At 43.4% G+C, this 27693-nt stretch overlaps 3 protein-coding genes across 3 annotated transcripts; all 3 read right to left on the reverse strand.

Annotated features, from left to right (window-relative positions):
* Nucleotides 1-6102: 6102 nt before the first annotated feature.
* On the reverse strand, nucleotides 6103-16528 carry RRAGC (Ras related GTP binding C; the record flags this gene model as incomplete). Its single annotated transcript, XM_084300642.1, has 7 exons — nucleotides 6103-8217; nucleotides 9251-9399; nucleotides 10251-10393; nucleotides 11878-11992; nucleotides 12858-13057; nucleotides 13726-13929; nucleotides 16256-16528. The coding sequence occupies 7 exons, from the start codon at nucleotides 16526-16528 to the stop codon at nucleotides 8066-8068; spliced, it is 1236 nt and encodes a 411-aa protein (XP_084156768.1). The 3' UTR covers nucleotides 6103-8065.
* Nucleotides 16529-18209: 1681 nt separating this feature from the next.
* Nucleotides 18210-23673, reverse strand: MYCBP (MYC binding protein). Its single transcript, XM_084300659.1, has 5 exons — nucleotides 23579-23673; nucleotides 23348-23420; nucleotides 21621-21669; nucleotides 20580-20709; nucleotides 18210-18303 (listed from the first exon to the last, which is right to left on the reverse strand). The coding sequence occupies exons 1-5, from the start codon at nucleotides 23591-23593 to the stop codon at nucleotides 18259-18261; spliced, it is 312 nt and encodes a 103-aa protein (XP_084156785.1). The 5' UTR covers nucleotides 23594-23673; the 3' UTR covers nucleotides 18210-18258.
* Nucleotides 23674-24939: 1266 nt separating this feature from the next.
* GJA9 (gap junction protein alpha 9) lies at nucleotides 24940-26490 on the reverse strand (the record flags this gene model as incomplete). Its single annotated transcript, XM_084300641.1, has 1 exon — nucleotides 24940-26490. One exon carries the CDS (start codon nucleotides 26488-26490, stop codon nucleotides 24940-24942), a length of 1551 nt encoding a protein of 516 aa, XP_084156767.1.
* Nucleotides 26491-27693: the final 1203 nt, after the last annotated feature.

Below are 27693 nucleotides of genomic sequence, written 5' to 3' on the forward strand. Positions count from 1 at the left end.
TCTGACACGAAATGCGGATGGCCTGCTTACTGACACCAGCAAGAAATAATCTTTGAATTAAATCCAAAAGTGCTTTTAAAAAACTTCTTTTCACTTGCCTTCTAATGATGACCTCTTCCCTAATTTTGCGATGGTTTCAACTCGCTTTTCGATCATTGGTACAGCTATAAAAAGCGAAACACCTCCTTCCTAACCCCATTATGATGAAAGCTTTGAATTTTATTATTCATTTTTAATAGGAAGAAGCTAAACTCCCACAGGAACCATAAAAGGTAGGGGTTTTATCTCTCAGAAAGTGAAAGGTTGCTACAGAGTCATGCCTTCAGCAGACAATCTGATAAAGGGTATACCTTGTACTCGGGATGACAAGAGAAAGAGAGGCTGCCCATTATTATTTTTAGTTCAGGAAAATATATATATATTTAAAGAGGACTGTTTTAGGTATTCTTCTGGTACTTTTTTTAAAGTCTCTTATCAGTCTTTGAACAGTATTTAAAAAATCATGTACCATCAATGTAAATTAAAAGCTCAGGCCATCATGCTCTCAAGATAATTGTCTAATGTTTAGGTAATCCTGCACAAAGGTGACATTTCTGTTCATCACTCCTTAGTTCAAAGTTGTAATATACCCCCTACTCTACACAGTGCCATTTTCCGTAAGACATTAACATCAATATTTGTACCAAATACCACATTTAAAAAAAAAAAAAAAAGTAAAGAAAGATGGCAACTGCACATCAGATCATTTTCTAGGTCAAAAAATGTCTTGCCTAGCACCTGGCTGATCTTCAAATGGTATTTCAAAACCTGACCAGTGACTGCAGCAGCTCAGAAGATGTCTCTGAACAATGTGCACTATCAGTCTGGGAGCATGTTTTTATCCCAGTGAGTTCCAGCGAACAGGTACATGACACATGACAAAAGTTAGCCCTGACACACTGCGGATTTGAAGTGTGACACATGGTTTAAGCAGCTCACAGAATTTTTGAAGAGTGAACGTGGCTGTTGAGAAGCAAGATTTTTTTCCTCCTTGCTTTCAGTGATAACCAAAATTACCAGTCTCTCAAAAACATGTACAATTATACAGGCTTATTAATGGAGATGTTTCTTCTTTTCCTTCTCCCTATTGATTTCAGATAAAGAAAGAGCGGTTAGCAGAATGAAAGAGATTGAAGGGAAAAAGAGGGGAACAACAACACCACAAACTCCATCCTGGAAAAAAAAAAAATCAGAAGCAAGTTGTGGACAGCCTGGAACTGCTTCTTCTGTCAAGGTAGGAAAGAAAAATATGAAAGAATCAATGGCTACTTACACATATTCCACATCTTAAATGAAGAAGATCCTACCTTCAAATAGCAACATACTTCAGAGGAGTGGGTAACTCATCTCCAGATGATCCCATTATGAAGGCAAAGTGTTAACTGGTTAACTTTAGGTATTTGTAGTTGCTAGAAGTAAATATGAATTATATTAATATATCATTATATATATTATGCTGCATTAATTCTAGGTCTAGTTTAAAAAGAAAAAAAAGTTTCTCTGTTTCTCTCCTGAAGCTGAGCTTTTTTCCTGCGTTTTGGAATATTGTCTATTTTGCCTTGACAAGAAAATCTCCACAAAAGGAACAATTCAGATTCTTTAGTGGGGACCTTGCAAATGCTCTACTCTTCAAATGCCTCAGTTGTAAGCTCCAGCATTTTTCTAATCTCCTGCTTAAACACAGATTGATTTTAATTGGTTCTTTTCCTTCTGAATGGTCCCTGACTGCTTTTCTTCACTTGCCTCACCAGGTGTCTGAAAGGTAAATCAGAATAATTAGTTCTTCCTTACCTAGTTGATTGATGAAAAAAATGGCATTATCTAAGGTAAGAAAAGCAGGCAGGGAAACTAGAATATTCTAATATAAAACATACATAAAGGACAGAAACAGACAGCCACAACAATCTTTCATCCTCCAACACATCCATGAGGCTAGCAAATATGGTCTTATTCCCTGCTACCAAAGACAAATTAGTAGTTCATAAAAACTAATTAGGAAGCCTCATTTTGTAACAATTAAATACCCAGTACTATGCACTGACTGCAGCCTCAGTAATCCAGAGGACATGACCCACCATCCTACCTTTGCCATCAGTAAAACTGAGAAAGCAGCAAACCAGTCTTTAGGGAGGCTTTGTGAGCCCTGAACCTGTGTTCTCTGTAACTGGAAAAAATAAAAAATAAACTATTATAGATTGGTTTGGCTTAGCTTGGACTGATTTATTCATACTAGCTGGAGTTGTATTTCTATAGACTTCCGTGTTTATGCTGTAAAAAGGTCAGTAATAAAAATGACAACAGAAAAGATATTAAAGAACCTATTTATGTGCACTAGGTGCTATTACATTCCAAGCTGTAACACTGTTCTGAAGACAATAATCTCTTACAAGAGCAAAGGGAAACAAAACCTGCGTAAGCTCTGTCAGTAAAAAGACCACAAGCTCACACTGGAAGCTGTGCCGAGCACTCCCCTCAAGTGAGAAGCAGGTAACAAGGTACAGCTGCGCACACTAGCTGTCGAATTGAAGCCTACATCAGTGGACAAGGAAGTAACAACTGGCTGCTTGGCATGGCCTGTACCTGTGATGCACAGTGTTTTCACCTAAAAGACAAAACTAGGATGGGGGGGATATTTTTTTTAAGGAGTATACTTTTACTCAAACCAAGTTTGTCATCAATGAACATGTTTTTGGGATTCCCCCTAGACTCACTGAAGAAATAATACAAAATTAGTACTTGCCTGACTAAAATTGATAAGAACCAATGAATACAACCATGCCAAGACTCTTCTGTGATACAGCTCTCCCTTCTATTTTTACAAGATCCACTATTTTAACAAGTGCCTTTAATGAAGTTGTGCACCTGGAGACAACAGATGCCCACAAGCACCACCTTTACACGCCTTCCAAAGCATACCCAAAAAACGAGCTAGGGTTAATTTAATGTTAATGAAAAATGAGAAAAACAGTAATTCTTTCCCGTTCATGCTTAGGGGACAGCAGTTCAGAAATTAAGACCAGAAAAATGGAGTGAAAAGACACACTGACAATAAGGAAACATGACAATAGTTTTAAAGCATGGAGAATACACTTGGTGTTCATAACGCAAAGGAAAATATCCTAACATGACTGTTTTGGGGCCAAAAAAAAAAACATTCACTTCTGACAGAAGGACAAAAGCCAAACAAAATAAATATCCAAACAATAAAATATTTTTTACCAAATATTGAGCCAAAAAGAAACACTCCAGCACTGAAAAAAAAACAGACTATCAAAACCACTTCCTACAGAACACTTCTCTCAGTTTTGAGGAAAACCCAGTTTTCCTCAGCTGCTCTTATTTAAAGGTTAACCTAGTCTTCAAGGAAGCCTCTAAATACCTCAGAACTTCTCTTACCGTGCAGTGGTGACTGGACATCTGCTCATCCCTTGAAGGTGTGCTTCAGACAGCAAGCGAAGATGGCTTTAGGAAACATTTCTGAAAAACTTCTTGTAGACACGTTACAAGGGTGCCATCTACTGCGAGTAGGTACTCAAAGCTAAGAAGAGCTGTTCAGCACTAAAGAGAACTCAAAGTCTTTTATAAACGAGAAAAGCCCGTAGACACACAGGTGCCACACAGTACGTACTCAGACTTAGGAACAGGTCCCAAAGTCCATCACATCCCACACAGCAAGGCCCATATGACAGGTTCTGAGGTTCTAAGTTTTCAGCAGGCCAGTGCACACCCACCAGGCGTCGACACACAGCGCCTGAAGGCTGCTAGGCACAATTTCTCCTCAGGCGATGGGCGCCACAACTTCCCCGCCGCGGACCATGAGGGGAACGAGCGACAAAATGGCCGCTCCCGCCTCTCCCCTGCGCCAGGGCCTTCAGCACAACTTACCCCCTGCCGACTGGGGCGGTCACCTCAGGGGAAGGCCGGGCCCATCCATGGCTGCTCAGCACCTCAGGTCACAGCTGGTGAGGAAGCCACAAGCGAGGACGGCAGCACCGGAGCCCCCGGGCATCTTCTCGCCTCAGCACGGGGTGAGGCGGCGGCCAGTCCCGGCCGCACCTCAGGCAGGGGGAGGGCGGGAAGGGCTGAGGGAAAGGGCACTCGTTCTGAGTGACGGGACAACTTGGGTCTTAAAGACAGCAGCTAGAGACGAGATAAAGTTCTGAACCTCTGCCCGGGGTTGGCCTTGCCCTTGTTATATATGGAGTGGTAATTCGTGTCGAGAAGATGGTTGATATTAATAAAGAAGGAGGAGATGTGGGAGTGTGGCCATGGGGGTGGGCAAGCCCCGTGGTTGGTGAGAACATCAGACTCTTAACGATGAGGCCATCAGGAATGTAAAAGAGTTTAGAGGGAACAAAGAAGGGTGATTCAGGAGACTCCGTGCAGTCTCGGGTTTCTTGTTCTCCAGCCATTAAGGCATGGAAGTTTCTGGGTGTTTGCTGTTGCTGGGCAAAGTTGTTTGACCAATGAAAAGTTTTGAAAAGAACTGCTGCGGGAAGAAGAGTATAAGAGGGGAGCCTGCCCTCAAGATAAAAAAGAAAGGCAACACGATGAAGTTATGTCAATAAAGAAGCAGAAAGAAGGAATTAAAAGGAACAGGCTAGCAGAACGGAGACCAGGACTGGAGCAGGCATATTAATTGCCTCATGAAGATAGGTTCGGCCAAACTCGGCAAACTGCTCAAAGAAGCTCGTACAAAAAGGCACTGGAAATGGCACACTGGCGCTGGGAAGACGCTCAAGCTGAGAGAAGCGGAGCCAGCACACAACTGCCCCTCACTGGTAAGCAGTTGCAAATTATGGGGAATCCTACGTCCTTAGCAATAAAGACTGTCCTGGTAACCTTACAGCTTATTCTCCTTATTAACAATCGGACAGTTTATGATCCTGAAATATGGGACCAAATTGATGTCAAGGTTTGGGACTCTGCAACTAAAAATGACAAGGTTGCAGTGGGATTGCTCGGCCCCTGGCAAGCAGTCTCTGAGGCCTTAAAGAGCCATGTGGGGCCACAATCAGAAACGTGGGGTTTGCCAGACAGTGAGGGAGCTGTGGGCTCCTTTACTGATCCGACTGCTACGCCATTGGCCCCTCTGCTGCTACAGCCATCGCAGGCCTTTGCAGTGCCAGCTTCCTCAGTTTTGAGGGCAGCTCACTGAGACTGCCCTACTCTTCAAAAGAAAGAATATTTCGTTCCTTCTTGCAGGCTGCTCCCCTTCTACCCCTTTTTCTTCCTCCTTAGAAGTGCACATCCTCAGGTCTTAGTTTTAAAAAAAAAAAAAAAAAACTGTAGATTCAGAGATTAAAAAAAAAAAAAAAGATGAAGCACTACTCAATGACCTCCTTTACAATTTCAGACCTCCATTACTGGAGAGGCTGTCATATTACCTTCCCTTTTTTTCTCTCTAATGGTATCTCCACCTACAGCAGGTCAGCAAAGTGGACACAGGTGTCTGCAAGAGGAAGAAAAGACAAAGCTCCTGTCCTTCCCCTCCATGACCACAGAGATCTCAGCAAAATCTGAGAACTGCCTTGCCAGAGCAGCAACAGGGTAAGGTACACTCTTATTTGCATAGCAGCGTTTGACTTAAATTGATTAATGTATTAGAAAGAAAATTAAGAATAGTTTCAGTAATTTAAAGATCTTGATCCTTAACAGAGATAAATTTAACTTCTGAAGCTAATAATGTTCAGTAATCATGCAAGTATATTGATGTTCTGTTTTGAGAAGCTATCATTAACTTTTAGTAAATGCAATCATTCAAGAATAAGATAATTAAGAGCAAAAATAATAAGAGTCACACATAAATGCAATAGAAAACTGAAAAACAACAAAAATGGCACACTAGAAAGCAGAACTTCATAACGCAGCCTAAAGCTCATCATTAATCAAAATAAGAGAACAAGCTTCTTTATCACTTACATGCCTTTACAGTCTAGAGTTATCTTCCAAATACTGAGTATTCAATAAAGAGGCAGCTTTAAATTGAGAGGAAAGCCAAGGTTGACTAGATTTTTTAAAGTCTCACATGGGAAGATAATATTCAAATTTAAAAAAAAAAAAAGATAGCATGGCATTATTCGCTTAATCATATAGGCCAATTTTATTAGACTTTTGTTGAAGTGTCTCACCCTCCAACAGAAACAATAGTGCCATGGTTTGATCTTTTTTCATTTTATTAGCACAGAATCATGTAGAATGAAGACAGAGAGGAACACATACTCTGAACATGGAAAACTCACTACAAAAATGGGAATGACTTGTTACTTCCTGTGATATTGCCTATTCTCCTCTCACCTTGCGTACCTGAACACTGTTGTAGAGCTTGCAAGCCACAAAAACCCAATCTTACAAGCCCACAGCACATCCTTAAAAAAACAACCCTGCAGTTCCATTACCAGAAAGGGGCTAAGCCTAGGTTCAGAATGACAACTGCCAACAGAGACCAGAACTAAAGCATTTGAATTCCCAAGTCTCCTACTGACTTGAGTAACTTTTGGAGCAGATCCTTTATGTATAGAGTATCATACAACAGCTTTAAATCAAAGGAAAAACATTTACATAGTATGTGCATACACCCTAATGTAAATGCATGAATGTTAATTTTTACATAGTTCAATAAAAATCAATTCTATAAGCACATAAGCAATCTTGTGGTTATGTCTGACCACATAAATACATCAGTCACAGAGATCGTTTATGGTTACAGACCTTCTGGTAGAAACCTTTATAGTGGCACTTGGATAGTCAATTGGTCCAGTGGCTTCGGAACACCTATACACACATAGGGATAGGCAAAGAGTGGCAAGATCTTTATGGGCCAATAGCTGAGCTTACTGCATAACAAGGCTGATGTACAATATGACATCTGCAGCAATATTACCAATAAATTAGATGAAAACTATTCAGATACACTTCCCATAATATGACGGCCAGCATTCACAAAATCAGAATACACGCAATTCTATTCAGATTGCATGGCAACAAACAAGAAGCTGTTTGCCACAATACAGAATCAACACGCTTCAGATGTCCATTATTATTATCAGGTTGTGGCACCCCAATATTTAATTACTATTCAAGGATAACACCTTCAGATAGTTTCCTAAAAATTGTCTTGATTACCAGTCAGAGGGTAAGGAGAGATCTACCGTCACAAGCCAGTAATATGATCGTTTCTTCATTTGGAAATGGCTGAAACTGGTTGCTATATTCCAACAGATGGCAGACATCTCAGTTTAGTTAGCCATGCAATTGTTTTGTGAATAGGATTAATCACACAGATTTATGACATCCATGTTTTAGCAAAAAAGAGCAGGTAGTTTATTCCTGGTTTTTAACACTTCCCTTCCATCAAAGCGGGCGTAACAAGAAGTGTTGTCTGAAAGCAAAGTATCATGATCTCTCAAAACAAAAACTCCAGCTCAGTTCTCCAAGCAAACATCGAGTCACTAGAACAGAGCTCTACCTTGTGTCCACTTCACAAGTACAGAATTCACAAGGATACTCTGAGCAAACTGGGGAAAGCAAGAACTTCATGGAATGATTTGTGAGACCAGCCTCACAAAACAGAAAGCGTGACTTTCACGAGCTTAAGTATTAACACCACCAATGTTTTGCATGATAAGAGGTTAAACTTAAGCAAAACTGGACATTCTACAGAATAATTTAAAAAAAAACGTTGAGCAAGTGACTGTTCGATGTTTCACATTAAACTCAACTCTCTCATTTTTAAGTTTTGACCGGGCAATCAGTCATAGACAGACTGTTAAAACAGGACTCCAAACTGAAATACCACTGCGCTTGCAATAAAGGTGGTTTCAAACTGACATTTCTAACTCCACTGGCCTCAAAGTATTTTTACAGTAGTTTCAGTTGTCGGACATGAGTTACAAGCTGCTGTGCCACAGTTAGCGCCGCTCTTCTCCTGTGAAACATACTTCAGGCTTTCAGACTACTCTTCTCTTGTTCCACAAATCTTTGGACTGAAGAGCTGACAAGTCTATCCAATGTCTTTAGTTTCCCTCTAGACTGCATTCCTAGGTGTGCCATTGTGAGTCACTGCTTTCATATTCGAGGTGCTTGCTTGATGGTTGCAGATTCTGTGGGAGGCAACACCTACTTCAAAGACCTCATGAATGGCTTTGCGGAAGCAATGGAAATTGTAGTCTATCAGACCTGTCGAGGAGAGGCGGGGAGAGGAAAAACTGTGCTCAGCTTGCCACATGTAGTCAGACCTTCAAAATCACAGTGTTTCATTCAATACACAGCTATTTTGTTACTTGATTCAGTATGAATGTGGATTCAGAAAATTTAACAGTTAAGTTTTTACTCTAGTGCCAATATTTGTTTAGACTGTTTTTAGAAATCAGGTACTCATTTGGAACACAAGGTGTATAATTCATAATTAAAGAGCAGGTAACATTCAACATTATCTCGCAGTTTGATGGTGTCATCGATGCATATCCTAACTGTGGTAAAACTTCTGAGATCATGTAAAACTGGAGTCAGTACTAGGTTAAAAGTTAAAAGGTTCCACTAGAGGATCTTAGAGGTCTTTTCCAACTTCAATGATTCTAAGTACAGTACAGTTATTAAAACATATCTGCTTTTCTTCTTTTGAACAGTCTGTAAATGCTAAGGTAAACACCATCCCTATCTAAGTCAAGTACTTAGAAATTAGGGTTTATTCTTTCATTTCTACCCCATAATATATGCAAGACCACTCATACCAATTGTCTGCTACAGGTCCAAGCAACTGTATAGCTGGTTAAACTTGCAACACATTAAACCCTTTGCTCTAAGTTCCTACCACTGTACTAGCCTGCCACTGCTGATTTCTTCAGTCCTATGTTAAAAAGGTTGCTGTAGCGCAACACAAGAAATAGAGAATATGGCTATCACAACACAGCAGCCTGTCAAGCAGAACAAATAAGCATTACTCCATTCAAATGACTGCACTATAGCAGATGGTAATGACACAGGCCTCATTAGCTACACGAGTCATTTCAACAGGGGGACAGCATTCAAGCAATGATTCACAAGAATAAAAATAAGATCATTTTAGCTCTATGAAGGGAGAAAATTACCCCCAGATGAAATTAAATAAATTTAATTTTACAAAATTAAGGTGACTTGTAAGGCAATATTAATATTTTACAATTGATAAAAATCATTAGACAAAAGCCATTCAAACAGGGAAGGCTCTTACCTTTGCGCTCAAAACTTTCTTCTCTAAGAATGCAAACTAATGCCAAAAACTTTGTTACTTCCTTTAAGTACAAGACCGTTGTGTTATTGAGCTTGATAATTGCCATTGACTCCTTATCATAAGCACTTCCAGTACCATCTTCTTTTAACCTAAGAAAGAATGAGTTAACCCAAGGCATAAATAAGTAACTTCATGACAAATGACAATGACAAATACCTGTGACACGGGGGACGCGTTTTGGTGTTAAGCTAAAACTGCATGGAGTTTTAAGGACTGGGACAAACTATTAGTGTTATTTCTGTTACTGTAGTAGCAATAGCAGTATTGTAGAGCTACTTCTGCAAAAAGACAAGAGGTTATACAGCCCTGGGGCTGACCCATCAAGAGACAGACCATTAAACACTGCAGTATTCGTTGGCAGTACTGTATTTTTCAGGTTACAATCACACCTTTAATTAATTTACCACACCTCTAGGGCCACTTCAAAAAATGTGTTTCGAACTAAAATTCTGCCACAAACCGGGAGAAGCAAGTGCTATATGCATCCCTCAAAAGCCAAGATGAAGAACCGGAGCCAAATTGAAAGTTGGCAAAAGCTACTCCGTTGAGATAGCAAGAAGGCTGATAGCAACGTGACTTGCAAGTCACACTTAGGAGCTGTTGTATGCTATCAACCCCAGTTGTTGCAGGTACTAACATATCTGCGTACTACCATCCTGTGCCAAAGACAGCAGTATTCATATTTTACATTGAACCCTTGCCTTTTCAAAATGTCAAATGGCTTTTTACAGACGTGAGTGGAGGAAGAAAAATGATTACAAATAGTTGATCCAGCTGCCAAATCATCTGTTATGTTATTCTAGTCACTTACAGAACCAATATGCTCTATAGAACAACTAATAGCATCTTGCAGGATGATGAAGCCAACACCATTTGCATAGTTTGCAACCTATTCTACAACTTTTAAGGATTTTTTTTCTTAAGAGTATTCATCACTTACCCATATATACAGGAAACATCTATCACTACATCAATCATGTCACAGCACAACTCATATGACTGCATGTCCACAGGGGAACTGTCTGTTGCGATGTAGATTTTGCTGACTACATCGAAGAGAAAAGCTTTTTCAATGCCTGAATTCTTCAGAAAGAGAAAGAATTTGGATGAGTTTTAAAAATAACTGCATTTTTTAAAATCTCAAGTAGAATTCATACACTTTCACATTCTTAATAGCAGGAAATGTTTTAAACAACTAGAGGCTTAGAACAGAATCAAGATCTAGAGCATACAGTTTATAAATACAATACCCTTGTTGCTATAGTACCTATCAATATCACCTTCTAGCTGACAAAATGTAAAGTTTGGGACTTGGTTAGAATTACTTTTAGTTTATTATTTACTAGATTGTAATTAAAAATATATTTTACTCCGCTACCAGAATCCAAATTCAGCATTATAGTTTCTGTTCTATTAACACCAGAAAAGCTGCATATTCACCTGATAAACCAGGTGCAGAGATGAGTTACTTCATAGCAACAAAGCATGTCAGCATGCTGTTGTAGTATCTCGGCAGTTCAGTGACTGTGTGATGCAGCTGCCATGTAGATTGACATGCAGAGCCAATAAAGCCAGCTTCTAAACTTTTGACTCCACAAAGAATATCTTATTATGGCAGTTATGATAAAGGAAAAGCACGCAGCCAATTGTACCATCCCACATGTAACTTTAAGCACTTCAGCAAAGTTCATGTGTTCCTAAGTTCAGAAGCCTTCTGCTGTTAAGCGAGTTAACCACATATACACCACGGATTTCTGGCAAAGCTTAAGTTCTATTTACGCACCAGGAGCATTCATTATTGCTTTATCCTAGCCTGTGTGAGTATCAAGCCAGCATGCTGAAAGGATCTAACCTATCCTTTTAGCATCAGGGCCACGCTGTACCCTCATGGCACTTAGCAGCATGAACATGCCCATTATCTGCTGAGCCAGGTTATTACAGTCCTCTGCCAACGGGAAGCAAGCTTCAAACAGTAGCATGGGGTGATGCATCTGACCCACGCAGCTCCTCTCAATCCCAACTGTAATTTTCCATGTTGTCCACACGCCTACAACAGTCTCAGACATAACTCAGATGAAAGACAGGCTACTTCAGCCTTGTCCCTAGGTTGGTATTTCATTTGATTTAAAGTACATAGCACAAAATTCTATGTCACAAATTCTGTAAAAAACACAAACTTTAAAATAAGGACAAAGGTCTTGCAGGCCACATGAAATTGACAGTTTGGTTTAAGGTGAAGTTCATATGAAAAAAACATCTTGGCACCACAGCTACATTACACTACTAAGCACCTTGACAGACTAATTAGTGTATCATGCTGGCAGAAGCCTTCCTTATCAGCAATTACAACAAGCCAAACTACACTTCGCTAGTATTTTGAGAAACCTGGATGAAGCACAGACCAGGACAGTTTAGCTCTGGTACAGAACTTCTAATGCAGACAATTAGGATGAGGTACAACAATGCTGAAAGCCACCCGAACCTCCCAAGGCCAGCGTCCCTTAGCAGAAGGACTTGCTTCATTGTTCCACATAATTCAATTACAATTCTGTTGAATTAACACTTACTGATATAAAGATATTTAGTAGATTTTCCAGTGTTGGCAGTTGCGGAATGAGCTTCTGAACCACTTTACTGAAGGCTTCAAATATTGAATGGTCATAGATACTGGTCAAATAAAAGCTGAGGTGAGGGGGGAAGAGAAAAGGAAAAAAAAAAAAAAACAGATTCATGAGTCTATTAGAATCACAATTCAAATGTTAAAGCTTTATTTTCTAACATTCAAGCCTGGTAATTAAACTGGGATGCTTTATCACAGATATCTTTGGCTGCTCCATCAAGAACATCATTTCTGAGACTGGAGTAAACACGATATAAGCTTCCACAGGAGATGTGAGAACAGAGCAAAAAAATAAAATGAATTTGCTGTCACAACACACTGAGCCTACAAGAATACTTAATGCAAAGGAGTTAAATGTCTAACTAGGTTTCATCAAGTCCTGCTCCTGACCTTCCACTTTGTCACACTGACACTGAGAGACTGGCCATAATTAAAGGCCCCATAAGAAATAAAATAGTAAAAACAGGAAAAGAAAAAAAAAAAAAAGATAGTTTGTTTTAAAGGTTTCAGTAAAAGATTCCTTAAAAAGCAGGTCAAATATCAAGAAAGAGACCAAGCTTTTAAACCAGTCATACTGAAAAGCCAGTGGTAGACAGTATTAGAACACAGCTTCTTCTGTCCTCCCTCCCCTGCCTCTCCAGGCCACTTGTACAGATTTGGCCTGTTACACTGAATGAAAGCTATGCAAGAGGATCTTGAATTATCAGCAAGCTTATTCATAAGCCTGTTGATTGGAAACTGATACGCTAGCCTGCCTTATTTTAGTCAGGTAGCTAGCTGAGATTTGGCCAAAAATTCAAAAGTTTATTTTATAACTTTAAGAAATTAACAAGACCTTGCTCCAATCCAATATGACATCTAAAACCCCATAGTCTGTAGGCATATCAGCAACAGCCAAATCACATATGCCAATATTTTGTAACTCACCTAAGGTGAAGTTTTTCAAGCCCAGCATCTGTAAGGTCATCGTTAGCCCTCTGATGAATATCCCGCTGAGTTTCTATTTTATGGTCATCCGATAAACCATCAACTTTATGAATAAAAACTTCAAAGTTCATTTCTGGGTTGACCTTGTAGGCTTTTGAAACTGTGATGTGGAGTCTTGTTAAAGCTTCCATATAGTCATCCTGTAAATAAGTTTTGGCAGCAATGAATGAAAAGCCTCTATCTTCAATAACTCCTTTCAGTACAAGAACTTCATTTCACTTCTGTGATGAAACAGAAGTTTGGAATACCTTGGAGATTCAGGAATCCAAGTGGCTTAGACTGTTTCATTAGCTATGCAAGCTGCAATTATACAAAACCAGCTTTCATAGCAAAAGGCAGTTTACACTTCAACTCCAGCAAAATGCAGCAGTAAGCTCCAAGAGGTCCCAATAACCAGGTGCTCTCCAATGGCGTGATTCTTAAGTCCATTAGAAGCTAACAGATACCTAACAGTACCAGTACCTTGACACTGAGGTCAGAAGCACGCTGTTATTACATGAACTCCATAGTATTCAACAGCAGAGGAAGGGGATAATTGGATCATTCAGACCATTTAGCACATCAGATTCCCCCAAGTGAAGTATTTCAGAGTACCTGCCCCCTTCCACCGTCTCCACTGGGGCTGCATGTTCCACATAATCAGTTCACAGAACTAAGAATCACACACCAGAAAGTGAGATGGCCAACACAGCCTTTCATACGTAAGAAAGGTTTCACAAAACCTTATTTAAAAATCCAAATTATTAGATTCCCAATTGTTCCTCTCACAAAGTAAAATACAAATCACTAAGAATTGTTAAGAAGTTACCTGAGCATCAATAACATATATTAGAGCACCTGTTCCTCTGAAGATCATCTCATAATCAAACGTTGGGTCAAAAAAGTCCATCTGTCCAGGAAAATCCCAGATTTGGAAATTCACAAACGAACTGTTGGAAATATCATCCTTATAGATCTTGTTGGTGCTTTCCAAGAACAGGGTCTCATTGGGAGACATTTTGTGAAACACCACCTGTTAAAAGAACACAAACAATAGCCTTGACTTGGCCTCAGTAGAAGAGACTGTTAAAAGTTCTGTGACTTGAATCTTACAAATAGGTTTATCCGCTCTGAAGAGTATGGCTTTTCCTACAGGGACTTTTCCCTTTTGGTGAAGAGACAGCTTGGTTCATCAGCTAAGCAAATAACCTACTGTTAGAGCCAAGCAACTCAATTCAGTTAAATATTTTTACAAGCTTAAATAATGATACTGCCTAAAGACACCAACCCAGTTGCTCTTTCTTCCTTGCAAGTCAAACACAGTATCTCAAAATGTTGCTGTATTAGCCATATTGCATCAGGTGTAAAGCCACCACATTATTAAGCAACCACAAGCTTTTAAGAACTGTTCTTTTCTAGCCCTAGAATTTCCTCTACAAAATGCCCAACACCAGCCTGAAAGCAGTTTATAGTGCAATAGAAACGAACCATTGCTACACTACAATGTAAGCTTACAGAAATACATCCCTGTTTTAGGGCCCTGAACCTAGGGTAGTTCACCTGCTGTTAGCGACTGGTTTATCTTTGCTCACGTTCTCCCTTCAAGTACCCCAGAGGAATGTTGAAAACTATCAAAGTATCATGGTAGTTGGTAAACAGTTTAGCTGCAGTGCTGAAAGACACAGTTATTGCTAGTACTCACAAAGCTCCACTGGGATTTTAGCCCTTTCCTGAACAAACAGAAACATGTAAGCCCAGAGCAAAGCAGTCTGTAACAAAAGCTGTCAGCTTCAACAGCAAATGTTGTGCTACAGCAACTGGACTGCCTGTCACAAATGTTACTACAAACGGTAAGGTGGTTGAACGCTAGGACTGCTACATGAAATGTTTCTTTTATTCTTTTAAATGTTTCACACCGTTATAAAAGTCAACCATTAAGAAGAGTGAATGCAACACTCTCTGTCAAACTGAAAACAAACAGCTCCACACCCAGCACACCTAATGGTTGCACAGTGAGGTTGAAAGTAATATGTCAGATTTTTAGAAATAAGGGGAAAGAAATTCACTTCCTCAAGGTTTGAGGAAGCTAGGGTCTGAATGAGGTTTCATACAGCATGACACTGGTATGGAGAAGTGAGAGCAGTTCTAGGCAGGTAGTGGCCTTACTGCGAGGACTAGACATCCCTTGGGGTCTGAAGAACAGTTTTAAGGCATCCTGGAAATCAACACTCCTTTGGAACTCAGCATCCCTCACGCGGAGCAGGACACAATTAATGAATTACGTTTAAAGCAGATGAGTCTCTGAGAAGCAATGTCATCATCCACTTTCCCAAAGCGGTGCGTGGCTGACATTGCTGGTGCTCCCAGCTTTGCTTAGAAGAAAAAGAAAGGCTGCATCTATGAAGTGACTTGCAAAGTCTTCAAATCTAGCCGCGATTTGGGGTTACTGGATCCCTCCAGCTTTCAGGTTTCACAACTTCCAGCTGTGGATAACACTGAGATCTCCAGTAACAGCCTGTGGGGGCTGCCATTCCAATGCCCAGACTCAGAAGAAACCTTTCGGTGCCACCACGACATCTGCACGTACGCGGGGCGCAGCAGGCCTGGGTACTGACAGGTGACTGGAGAGCCTGGAGGGCAGCAACAGCCCCGTCTGTGTTTCAGAACACAAAGTAAATGTTTTCTAACAGCTCCAGAACGATTTGTAAACCCTGCCTAAGCAAAGGAACGAGTCCCCAGCGAAAGCAGGAGTCCCAGGCTGCGGTTCAGGACCCAGTGGCGCAGCCCAGCCTGGGGATTACCACGCAGCCTGCGCAGCGCCGCTACCAGCAGCGGATCCGTTCCTCCTTGCGTGCAACATGCAAAAAAGGCTCCTCTGCAGAGAAGTTTTACAGAAAGCCCCGAAGGGGGCCGCGATTGCATTACAGGGAAACCGGAGAGCCCCCTGCTCCGGGCTGACAACCCCCGTGCCTCCCCCGCAGCCCCTTCCCCGAACAGCCCCGGCAAACAAAACCCCGGAGCTGCAGAACACCCCGCGTTCTTTTAGCACCCACCACCGGCGGCTCCCAGCACCACTTCCTCCTCGCCCAGCACCTCGCCGCGGCCTGCAGCGGGGGGAGCACAGCCTCTGCCCCTACGGGAACCGGCGGCGGGGCCGGGGCCGCTCCCGCTGAGCACCGGCAGCGCCTCGGGAAGGCGACGGACCCGGGGCCAGCTGCCCTGGGGAGGGGGTGGCGACCACCGGAGGGGCCGGGCACAACCAGGGGGGTCCTGTCCACACCGGGACGGCCTCCCCCGGTTCTCCGCAGCCTGCCCTCACCGGCACCGACCCGGAGGAGCGGCGGGTACCCTGCGCTCACCTTCTGGATGGAGGACTTGCCGCTGCGCCGCAGCCCCATCAGCAGGATCCGCGGCTTGGAGTCCGCCCCGCCCGCCCCGCCGCCGGGCCCGCCCGCTCCTCCGCCGCCTCCGGGGCCTCCGGAGCCCGGGCCGCCGTCCAGCTCCGCCTCCTCCTCCTCCTCGCCGTAGCCGAAGTCTTTGGGGAAGGCGTCCGCCGCTCCGAAGCTGCCCCCGACCAGCGCCGGTTCCTCCGCCGCGCCCGCCGCGCCCCCGCCGCCGAACTGCAGCGCCATGGCCGCCCCCGCCCTGCGCCCCGCCGGGCCTCCGCCTGCCGCGCCAACCCAACGCCGCCCGGCCCCGCGCCCATTGGCTGAGCCGCCGGCTCCGCGCCGCCCATTGGCTGAGGGAGGCAGCAGCAAGGTAGGGTGGCTCCGGGCACAAGACCCGAGTCACCTGACGGCGCGGCTGCACGTGAGCCGGAGGGGCGGGGAGAAGGGGCGGGGCTAAGCGTGGGGGGCGCGGTGAATGGCCCGAGGGGCGTGGTGAGCGGGGTGGGCGTGGCCACGGGTCGGGGAGTGAATGGAGGTGGGCGTGGCTACGTGCAGGGGGCGTGGCCACCGCGCTCCATGCGCCACCCGCGATCGTGCCCCGCAGCTCCCGGCCCCAGCGGCCGCCCCGGGAGCGGGGCTCGCCCTGCCCGGTCCTTTTCTCGCCCCGCTCGTTAACCACTCGTTAATATCGCCCGGCAGCAGCTGCCCGGCTCGGCCCTCGCGTGAAGCTGTGCTACGGGGCTGTCAGTCTGTCCCAGCCCCGTTTAAGGCTCACACGACCAAAGGCAAAACCAGCAGAGGGGTGACCGGAGAGAAGTGTAAGCGCCCCTTATCGCCCTCCCAGCTGATGCTTTCTCACCCTACAACTGCCCCAGCCCAACACCTGACCTGCCTGCTGCTCCCAGGGCCAGGTGTGCTCTGAGCAGCACCACCCCCTCCCAGCTGTGACACATTCCCTACAGCAGCACCCCTCCCAGTCCTTCCCCAGGCTGCAACTGAATGCAGCGTACACATCCTAACTTACCTTCTGCAACAGGGGTGAGAGGAAAGCAGCGTGTTGGGTTTCCAATTTATTTGTTTTGTTTTTAAGAGTTAACACAGCATTACCTGCTTATTTAGCTCTTTTCTGTCCTCTCTAGATCAAGAAGAGGTACAGCAGCAAGGTAAGAAGCCATTACATTCATTAGCACCTGATTTCAATTTGCACACTGACCTCAGCAGCTGTGCTCTATCTCACCACACCTCTAGGACCAGGTGCAAGACCAATCCTAGAAACAACTTATTCTACTAGCCAGTAGATCTTGTACATAAACAACTACTGCACTTCTGTCTCCTTATCTCCCCACATTTTTTCCCCATCAACAGTTGCCTTTAAAGTTCCAAGTTTTAGGATTGGAAAAAAATGATGCTCTCTGAAATGCACCTTTCCCGTGAAGGACAATTCTGCATTTCAGAAGCACTATGAAATGATGCAGGGGGTACTGCAGCTCCAGCAGCATGCTGTGTCCCTCACTTAACTATACGCATTCCTGCTGCCACTTTGAGCAGACAGTTGCCCTCCAGCAGCTTCAGCAGAAGCCTAACTGCAGTACCAAGTACCAGCCTGCAACATGCTTTGGAGGTCTTGCTTTTACAGTTGGTTCCTCCCTCCTCCCAGCTGAGAGAATACCAAGAGATCAGCAGCTTAATGGGATCATCAACCATGATATGCAACTTACACAAAGTTGGCAGGCACATTTCTCTACAAGTTAATCATAACAGCAACCTTTTCTGCAGCACAGGAAGCAGGAAGATTGGCCAGCATGTCTAAATTCATCAGTTGGTGGTGCAGCTGCACAGAAATCACACTCAAAACACTTGTTTTCCTTTAAGATGATTGGGTACCTAGATGTGCAGAGTTCACACAGAAGAGTCAGGACTGCGGTTCTCAGGAAGCCCTTTATTAAATCAAGGCATTAAAGGAGTAACTACTGTTATTCATCATGCTTCTCTTCTTGAGGTGGTTCATACTGAGCCAGCTGTGGATTTAAAGAGAAGAATTCAGTTAGGGACAACATCTTAGGGACAATTTCTACATTAAAAAGTATGAAAGGCAGTCTGGTCTGGAAGTGCTGCATTTTCTTTTTGTATTTTAGTCCATCACAGGCAGTTATGCATGTCCATTTTCAAGTTAAGCAACAAATTAACCCTTCCTTCAAAGCACCAAGTTGTTGCATTGTATAGTCACACAGCTGTAAAAAAGTTGGCTTTTCAAGTACACTTTCACTTTCCCATTTCTTGTTCTAGGTCTCGTGAAGTACTATTAATCTAAAACAGCAGCTGGTATTGATCAGTGCCTCCTAAGTTTTGATTTGTACTGATATATAATTATTTTTTTCTCATAGCAAGGGTATCTAAACACTTTCTGAAATCATTCTAGCTTTGATTATTCTTTCTAGAAGGCATGGCCTAGGCAGCCATGCATTAAAGTGTGACCTTTACTTGGAAAGTTATTTCCAAAGAAACATGAAGATGTTTACTTGACCTTGGTAACATAAAAGATAAGCTCAAGCTTCAAAAACAGTTTGAGTGCCAGGACTGAGTCTGATACATGCCAGTCCAGCTTCCTCACTTAAGATTCTACCCCTCATCCTGCAATCTGTGAAGTAGGTTAAAAAATCAATACATCAAAACAAATTAAAATACCATCGTGTCCCTTGTAGCAATACTGATTTACAGCAGCCACTGTGGCATTCACAAGAACCACAAAAACAGCATTTCTAGCATGTTCTTCTAGAGTTTACCACACAAGATGGTCACTATACAACCTGAAATCAGATTTCTTCCCTGTAAGGACCCAACTGTTGCATTTCTGCCCCCGTCCCCATGCAAATACATAACATTCAGTAAGCTTAAGGAAAAGAACAGCTCTTCACAGATTAACACAGCAGCAAAACACTTATTCAGGCATGACTGAAGTTACCAATAAAGGCACAATTAGAGGGGTGTATTTTATGCTAGAGGAGTGCCGAAAATAAAGCTAACAGTTTTCCCTGCTGAGAATGTCCGTGTGAGTTCATCCATACAACTTCTGTGTCAGAATGACAGGTAATGATAAGGGAACAAAAGAAAAAAACATTAATAATGGAAAACACAAAATAAAAATTAACATTCAAAGATGAAGAAGGCCAAAGTACAAGTAAAAGGCTTGGCTTATGGAAAGCTTGCTTTCCTAAAACAAATTTTAGCTACACCTCTTTAAGAGAGACCCAGGTCCCTCTGCTTTCACATGTCCACTTACTAGTTGCATTTTCAACTCAGCTACAGCAAGCTGCCTGCTGGTCTGCTGCCACTCCCACAAGAGGGGGCAGGATGCTCTCTGCTGTGTTTCCTAGTAAGCATAAACAAACGTAGCTGCAAGGACTCAGCAGGTACTAGCTAAGAATTGCTAGGTAAGCAAGAGGACACTCCAGAAGAGGGAGTAGTGCCCAAGGATCCCTTCTCCCAGAAGGGAAGCAGCAGTAGTTGTTTAGGACACAAGAACAAACATGGGGATGTTCACACAGGAGAGAAGAGCCATCCCCTTCAAAGACATGGAAGCTCACAGTGGCTTAGAGCCCTGCCACTAGCTCATTATGGTTCTCACAGTTTTACTTTGAAACTTCTTGTTCACTTTACAGTCATTACCATCTAAAAGGGAAGCTGTTCACATCTCTGAGCTCTTTTCGAAGGCCTAGGGACCCCTTAAGGAACAGCCCTGCATTCACCAGAGCCTTGCAGAGGCAGGAGTACCAGAGCTGTTTTAACTAAAGGGCAAGTTAATGTTCAACGTGATAAGAGTGACCTCCACTGGTAAAATCCTGCCATGTATAAATCCATACCAGGATACAAAAACTAACACACAATTTTCCTCCTTCAGTTAGCCCTTTAAAAGCCTCTACAGTAGTTACACTGGCTTCCCACCACCACCCTCTTTTTCAAAGCTCTTGTGGAAGCCTAAGCTACATCGTATCAGGCACCTTAAAAATATCCAGATAGGACTGAGTGATAATAGGGAATCAGCCTTCATACATATATTTTTTACAAAGTAAATTCTCTAGTTAGTAAAGCTAGATTATAGAATGCAAGTCTCCCACCAAAACAATTACTACACAGAAGTCTACCAGGAATGAGCTGGCATTCCTCAGCTCCAAGGCTAAACAATGTTAACAACATTTATCAGTTATTCTAGTGAAAAAAGTTAGCTGTATTGTAAACCTCAAAGTATCTGCTTGTGGAATGCAGAAGTACTTCAGAATACCAGACAGACTTTTACCTTGGTTTTCAGGTTTTTATTTTCTTCCAACACAGCTTCGTATTTTTCTTTCATCTCTGCCACTTCCAGGCGAAGTGCCTCTATTTCTGGATTCTCAGGAGCTGAAGCTCCCAAATGATGCTTCAGAAAGCTGGTATTTGGATGTTAAGTATTTCTTCCGTTAGACAGCGTAACTGTTTTAATTGTAACACTTAATTAAAAGTTAGTGATGCAATAAACGTGACCAAAATTGCATTAAACCACTTCAATTACTACAGAGCTTTTCATCCTACAGGATAAAGTTCAAAAAATATGAAAGCCTTTCAAGTTCATTGGTATATCACACAAAGAAGTGACATCTGTACATATGAGATGCTCACATTTTACTACACTAACCTTTTCTTTCCTCTGAAATGCAGAATATGGTAGCTTTTCAATTTGTGTTTCAAACATTTAGAAAGAAAAAGGAAAAAAAAGGTAGGCTACCTCCAAAACAGCAAGAAATAAAGCCTTTAACTTTTTTTTCTTTACTTTCTTGTACTCAAATACTACTAGAAGAAGGGGCAGTGTGAAGAAGCAGACTTCAGAAGCCACAGATACAGTAATCAATTCTAACATTGCAGGTCTACGACATCTTGTAGTAGCCTGTAACTTAATTTCATAAATGTTGACACACTGATGAGCACGATTCTCTTGCATCCTGTCAGACTTGGTTAGCTCTCTGACAAGTTTTCAACCAAGAATAATCTGATACACGCATGTGAATATTACCAAATGCTTTGATAATAAACTGCAGCCAGAAACGCTGGAAAATGCCAGTGGTTTTAAGGTTACTGGAAGCAGTTTAGCACCAAAGGAATTTCCAATTGTCTACTATATATTGTCTTAGTGGATCAAGAGCTACCTGTAAGACTGCTAGTAGTAACTAAAATCACCTAGAGAAGGCACATTCTGAGTTTAAGTCTTCTGAGCAAGTCTCTCCAGTTCATCTGCAAGTGCGAAACAGCACTGACACTGTGTGGCAAGTCCCCAGCAGCACTCCACAGAAGAGAAAAAGGATACTCCAGTGCACTATTTGGTTTCTCTGGCTCTTCATATAAGGCTACCAACACTGCAAACAGAAAATATTCAACAATTTCAAAAAGTTCATGCAACTCTTTACTTATAAAACACATACCAACAGCCAGTAGGCATAAGTATTGCATGCCATGTTTATAGCACATTCTTCTGTTTAAGAAAGTTCTCACCTACATCCTTTGATGTTAAGAGTAGGGCTGTACAGGAGAGAACAGAGCATCCCACATGGTAACAGCTACACAAAAGGGGCTTCTTGGTCCCCTAACCAGTCTTTGACTAGTCTAGGTTTGTTTTCTATACTAGAAAAGTTTGACATGTTCCACACACAAGCCTAGTGTTGGCTCTCATCAACAGAGAAACATGACTTCTAATTATTTTGAGACTCTCCCTTTACTAGCTGTTATTTCTACTTCAGCTACAACTTAGAGCTACATGACAACATCAGCGCTTCCGTAACTTTATGCATTAAAACAAGCTTCCAAACAGCTCCAGAACTAAAAGGCTACTGTCAGAGGAGGTGATTAAATTCCTCACTTCACTGAAAACCTTCATGGATTGGGGCTCCTGTGGACAACAGAGTGCCAGAGGGCCCAGCACAAGCAGCAGTACCCTAACAGCTTAAAAAAAACCTAGCCATATGTATGCCAACCCTGTATTTGGGGCACCCAGCCCCATAAGCAGTCTGAAAGTTCCCAAATGTAATCACCCCACAGGGGCACACACACGTCCATAGAAGATGTTTGGTTTCATAAATCCTTCCCAAGCAGTGTTTGCAGGGAACTTCAGTGCCCCTCTCCCAGTTTCAGGTGCTCAAACTGCACAGCTTTTACACCGAGCACCTAAATTAGAAACAAAATCAAGAAGCCACAGTGCTTGGAAGAGTTGTTTTGCTATTGCACAGCGTGCTTCAAACTGCGATAGTACAAACACACCTACAGGAAGCCAAACAGCACCCACGCACCCAGCGGAGAGCCTCAGCATGAAGCCCATTCCCTCCCATCACAGATCTGCTGTTCACCCTTCAAACAGTGAGCGTTGTCAGGCAGGAACATCAGCACACTGCCAGAAGGCTCTCGGGAACACTTCAGAAGTCAGAGGAAGCCATAAAGAAAACCAAAGCATCCTTCAGTGGAGCACAAGTTTTTTCCCTGTTCTGATAACAAGTTGCTTCCACAATGGCTGGATGTGGTGCTTACGGGCATGGGTTAGTGGGTGACTTCAGTGGTAAGGGGGTGGTAGGACTGGATGGTCTCAGAGGAGTTTTACAACCGTAATGATTCTCTGAAAGCTTACCGGCCAGCTTCAGGAGAAGATCCGAGCCCTGCTCAGGAGGGAACCTTTAACCAGTCCTGGGGCAAACCTACAGGTACATCCCTCACAGGGTCATCAGGGCTGGAAAAGCCCTCCAGGCTCACCTGCTCCAACCACCCCCCACCACCACCCCCTGCCCCTTTCCCCCAGCACCACATCCAACCTCTCCCTGAACACCCCCAGGGACGGGGACTCCACCACCTCCCTGGGCAACCCGTCCCAACGCCTGAGCGCTCTTGCTGAGGAGAAATGTCTCCTCATTTCCAGCCTGAACCTCCCCTGGCACAACTCGAGGCCGTTCCCTCTGCTCCTGGCACAGTTCCCTGCGGGCAGCTCCCCCTCTCCCAAACACCCCCCCCACAGCTCAGGGGCACCCCCAGCACCCCCCCACGGCCCCGTACCCTTGGTGAGCGTGTCCAGCACCCCCGACTTCTCCAGGTAGCGGCGGAACTGCTCCCGCTTCGAGTCGGCGGCCTGCGGGAGGACGGCCGGGCGGTCAGCGCGGCGGGGCGGGACGGACGGGCCCGTGCCCGGCTCCCACCCCGCCGAGGCCGGTCCCGGTGTCGCTGTCGGTCCCGGTCCTCGGGCAGCCCCCGGGGGGCTCCGCCGGGGCCGGTCCGCGCTGCCCCTACCTTGTAATGCGCCATCGGCCCCGCCGCGCGCCTGCGCCCGCCTCCTTTACGGCCCCGGGGCGGCCGCCGCTGCCATGGCGACGAGGGCCGGGAGACACGCCCCAGGGGCGGCCTGGCGCTGTGACGTCAAAACGAGGGTTGATGACGTCAGAAGAAGTGTTGGGGGCATCTACAAAAATGTTAATTGTGTCAAAATGAGGGTTGCTGATGTTGAAATGACACTGGGGAGGCCTGCGGCCTGGGGAGGCTGTGGGGCCTCCGCCTAGTCCCGGTGTTGTGTCTGTGCACTGTGATGTCAAAAAGAGTGTTACCGACATTAAAAAGTGTTAATGATGGCAAAAAGTGCATTACTGGCATCAAAATGAGGGTTACTGATGTCAAAAGACTGGGAAGGCCTGTGGCCTGGGGAGGCTGTGCAGCCTCGGCCTAGTCCTGGCATTGTGTCTGCACGCTGTGACGTCAATGAGAGTGTTAATGATGTCAAAAGGAGTGTTACATCAAAAAGATTGTTACCAAAGTCAAAAAGATTCCTACTGACATCAAAAAGGGTGTTACCAGCATCAAAAAGTGTATTACCGACACCAAAAAGAGCATTACTGACACCAAAACAACTAGGGAGGCCCGTGGCCTGGGGAGGTTGTCAAGCCTTGACCTGGTCACAGCGTGGTGTCTGTGCGCTGTGACACCAAAAGAGGAGAATCGATGATTTCTCTGCTGAAGAAGTTGATGGTGATACACTGAAATAAAACATACTGCAGAGTCAGAATAAGTGAAACGTCCAGTGTTTTGTTATTTTTGTATTTAATAGTTCAAACAGCAGAATATACTTGACATTCTTTTTTCAAAGAGCTATCAACTATGTGTTTGAATTCTTAGATTAAGAATTCAATTTATTGATTAAGAATAAGATTAAGAATAAAATTAAGAATTCATATTTATTGATAATTCATATTTCTCCGGTGTTCTAGTGCTTTCTTTAGCCTAATTTCATTTACTGGTCTTTGTAAAATACATTTTTAGACTGTAATTTTGTCTTCTACTTTTATCTGGTTTAGGTACAGCTGTAATTTTAGTCCTGACTTCCTAATGCGTGGATTTATATGATGTACATAACCCTGTTGAGCTGGGGGGTTAACGTAGATGTTCAGCACTGAGGTTCAAGCCATCCTTTCATTGCCAAGAAGTAGACTGTTTAAAAGTTACTTAGCTAATAAGCAAAGGGCTACACAACTTCTATTTTCACTTCCGTGAAAGAGCTGGTTAAAGTCAAACGAGGCGGCTACTCTTATCAATAGCTCGTATATTACAGCTTCCAGTAACTACCCGGGCACTGAGTAGTGAGATTCACTGGCGCATTCGCACTAAATGCGCAGGTCAGTGGGGGCACGCCGGCTGCCAGCACTGCTGGACAGGGATGGGCGCCCGGACAAGGGGAGCAGCTGGGGGCTGCCGCAGCCCCTGCTCTGATGAGAGCCGGAGCTCGCCTCCCCAACGGAGTCAGGAGTGTCTGGGCGGCTGGGATTTCTGATGTCGGTTTTGGAAGGGGGCTGCCCTTGGTTTGCACTGAGCCCGCTTTGTCTTCTGCTGCTGCTCTTTGTGAGGGAATTCGTGGAAGAGCCGGCACTCTCGATGGCTGTGGAGCAGTTCCAGGAGGAAACGATTCCTTGCTGTCTTCTGAAGCTGGCAGCTGGAAAAGTGCAAGGTTGCAGTGATGGTTGTGATGGCATTTCAGCAAAGCTTCTCAAGCACTGAGCTGTATCTGCATTCTGTGTGCCAGCAAGGAAATGTTTCTGATCAGCTTCTTTCTGAGAATTATTTGCTTCGGTCTCAGGCCTGCTAGGCAAGGCCTCATTATTTGTGCTAATATTTTGATTCTGATCATTCAAAGCGCTTGTAGCCGGCCTTTTCCTCGGCAATTTATTTTCTTGATTGTGATGGGTGTAGTTGTTGCTACTTTCTGTATGGTTATTTTGAATAGACTGAAACATGGGAGGAGAATTTAGAACCGGGTAGATGGCAGTGTCGGTTTGCTTTTCCATTAAAAATGCATAACCACTAAGTACAGAAGGAAGAGTTTTTGGAGGGGTTGCAGGTATTCCCAAAGAAGAGCGTGGTATCACTGAGTATTTCTTAGATTTGTTTATGTAGAAATTGCCGTGGCCACCCTTGTTTTCCTCCTGCCCACAAAGCCCCATTTTAATTTTTCGTAATCCTAGGTGGATAATTTCCAAGACATTTAAAACCAACGACACAGTCGCTATCGACTGCATGAATAATATGAACACCGTCTTTTCTGTCGGTCTTGATACAAAGCAGTCAACGACGTTTGGACATGGCTCTCTCTGACATTTGTAAAGGGGATCCAGCCGAAACCCATAAAGCAGATATTGGCCAATCATAAAACCGACTTCCACTGCAGACCTAGTGAAAATATGTATCACGTAAGTGCAGAGCAAAGAGCCTCGCAGGGGTGCTTTGTTCAGCTTCCTTTGATCCAGTTGCCGGAGTTCTCTCTCCAGCCTTTTCCGATATTCGGTCATTTCCAATTCAGTGCTTTCAAGCTCCACTCTTACCTGAGCTTTCTTCTTTTGTCTCTCTTTCTCTAAGGCTCTTAGTCTGTATAAGGCATGACCCATATACACCAAAGAAGGGGAAGACACAAAGATAACCTGCAAGACCCAGTACCTTATGAGGGAGATAGGGAAGGCCTCATCATAGCACACGTTTCTACAGCCAGGTTGCTCAGTGTTGCAGATAAATTCTGACTGTTCATCATTCCAGACGTCCTCAGTTGCCACTCCGAGGACAAGCATTCGAAAGACAAAGAGGATAGTGAGCCAAATCTTCCCAATAATGGTGGAATGAATGTGGACCTCCTCTAAAATGCCTCCAAGGAAATTCCAGTCTCCCATGGTTATTCTGCCATCTTAACACTGAAATGTATGAGAGAAAAAGTATCAAATACTGTAAAATCCACAGTCCTTCCTTAATGCATTATGAAAATAATTATGCTGGGAGGAAATGTCCTATCTCACGTTGTAAAGCTGGCAACATGACCCACTCCTCATTGATATTACAGGCATTATTCTTTCTTGTCTACAAGATGAAGAAGTGCATCGTTCACCTGCATCTAATCTCAGTAAAAGACAGCCTGAAAAGGAGGTAACTACAAGAAATGCAGCACCCAGGTCTGCATCCGAGTCGGTGGAAAATCAGGTGCCTGAGTGGTAGCAGGGTTCTGTGCACCTGGGGGCTGTTTGAAGCATCATCCAAGAGACACCAGTGTGAGAGCGGTGTGCTTATATTTAGGACACCTGTGAAGGTAATGAGGTTTTATTTCCCTGCAAACAAACAGAGAAATATTTCCTGGTCCTCATTTTCAGGTGTTCTGAGCCCCGTGTTGCAGCTGAGGTTATGGTAATGTCCAATTACTGTTTTTCTGTGAAAACTGGTTATACAAAGGCTCTCATGAGGGAATAAAACATCTCACTAAAAATGCACTGTTAAATTTTTAAAAAGTATTTTTTTGAACATATAATTGGGAGCAAACAGTAGCTTTTGGGTTGTGGATCAAAATGATAAACAAATAAATAAATCACCATAATCGGATCACTCTCCTCTTCTCAATGATACCTGCATATGAAGTACAGAATGGAGTGTCTAAGTGTCAAGTGTTGCTATCTTTGTCCATGGTTCTATGAAAAATGAATGATTTATGCAAAAATTAGCTACCAGCATTTTCACAAATAATTATTGTCTGAGTACAGACAAACTGGTAATATAAGTGTAATCACACACCTTGCATTTACTTCATATTTTTGGTTCTTCCTCTGTTACAGGATACTACATAATGAACAAGATTATAAATTCCATTTCAGCACTTCTGTGGGTGCACACACTTACAAAAATATCTGTCTTCTGTATGTGCAGGGATAACAGTTATGTTCATGGATATAACTTTACTTTGTTCAGAATTAAATTATATTAAAAGAGAATAGTCTGATTTTTTAGGATAAGGATGATTTAACAGAGTTTTCAGTCCATATATAATTAATATTCACCCTGTAAAATAAGAATATTAAGAAAGTAAATGGATGTTTAAGCCTTGGCTGCAA

The sequence above is a fragment of the Netta rufina genome, assembly GCF_964035555.1.
Source record: "Netta rufina genome assembly, chromosome: 23".
Classification (NCBI taxonomy): Eukaryota; Metazoa; Chordata; class Aves; order Anseriformes; family Anatidae; genus Netta; species Netta rufina.

Coding starts and splice junctions, on each gene's coding strand:
- MYCBP (XM_084300659.1), bottom strand. Junction 20,710..21,620: donor AAACCAAATAGTGCACTGGA/GTATCCTTTTTC, acceptor TCCAAATACCAG/CTTTCTGAAGCATCATTTGG. Junction 18,304..20,579: donor ATAAAAACCTGAAAACCAAG/GTAAAAGTCTGT, acceptor TTAAATCCACAG/CTGGCTCAGTATGAACCACC.